This window comes from Propithecus coquereli, unplaced genomic scaffold, assembly GCF_000956105.1.
Source record: "Propithecus coquereli isolate 6110/MARCELLA unplaced genomic scaffold, Pcoq_1.0 Scaffold6, whole genome shotgun sequence".
Taxonomy (NCBI): Eukaryota; Metazoa; Chordata; class Mammalia; order Primates; family Indriidae; genus Propithecus; species Propithecus coquereli.
The window spans coordinates 13,322,777-13,323,486 of NW_012151951.1; the positions used below are offsets into that span (position 1 = coordinate 13,322,777).

Below are 710 nucleotides of genomic sequence, written 5' to 3' on the forward strand. Positions count from 1 at the left end.
ACTTTATAAAATTAAATAAGTGGAAACACTTGCAAATTAAATGCCCTTCCAATTTCCAATACAGCTCAGGACCGCCATCTAATTTCTACCTCTCTCTCTCTCATTCAAAAATTACAAAGATACTCGGCTGACAAGCTGCCTGATCTATACTTTCCCACATTTAAGGTATCAGTTACCAAGTCTCCTGAAGCCAGGTACAAGATCCACAAAAGTAGTAGTGCCATCACAAAGAATGGGGGCAAGACGTAATCTGAACTGGTGCCCAAGAGTCAGCAAGTGGTGAGCAATATACATACAATTGTTGTGGTGAATGGCAGCCAACTGGGGCAGTTTTTGAAGGTTCTCCCTAGGCAGGGAGGAAGGGTAGAAAAAGAAAGAAACCACCTATTATTAAAGTTTCCTCTAATGTATTTCCAGGCTTTAATAATTGTCTACTTTGTAAATGCTGTACATAACAAGATGCAATCTCATCACTCCCACTTCCAATCAGAGTGAGGCTGTTCTGCTTGAATGAGATCTTAGCCTATAAAACTATCCCAGTGATTAATGAAAGATTAAGGGAATCAAGACGTTTACCTGAGTCAATTCTGTACTGGAAACCTAGCAGAGTTGTGCATAATAATTCCCTTTAAATTTTACACTGATATGTCTGTGGAAATACAGGTTTCTCCAAATTCCTATTTCATTTATATAATGAAACATTTAACTAC

The 710-nt window shown here is 38.2% G+C and overlaps 1 protein-coding gene across 1 annotated transcript in view; it reads right to left on the reverse strand.

Moving 5' to 3' along the window:
- The window catches only part of ZW10 (zw10 kinetochore protein), a 65,110-nt gene that overhangs the window by 10,123 nt on the left and 54,277 nt on the right, over positions 1–710 (reverse strand). Inside the window, exon 10 of the mRNA XM_012659145.1 lies at positions 177–346. Coding sequence (XP_012514599.1) covers positions 177–346 — 170 coding nt within the window. The remainder of the gene's footprint in view (positions 1–176; positions 347–710) is intronic.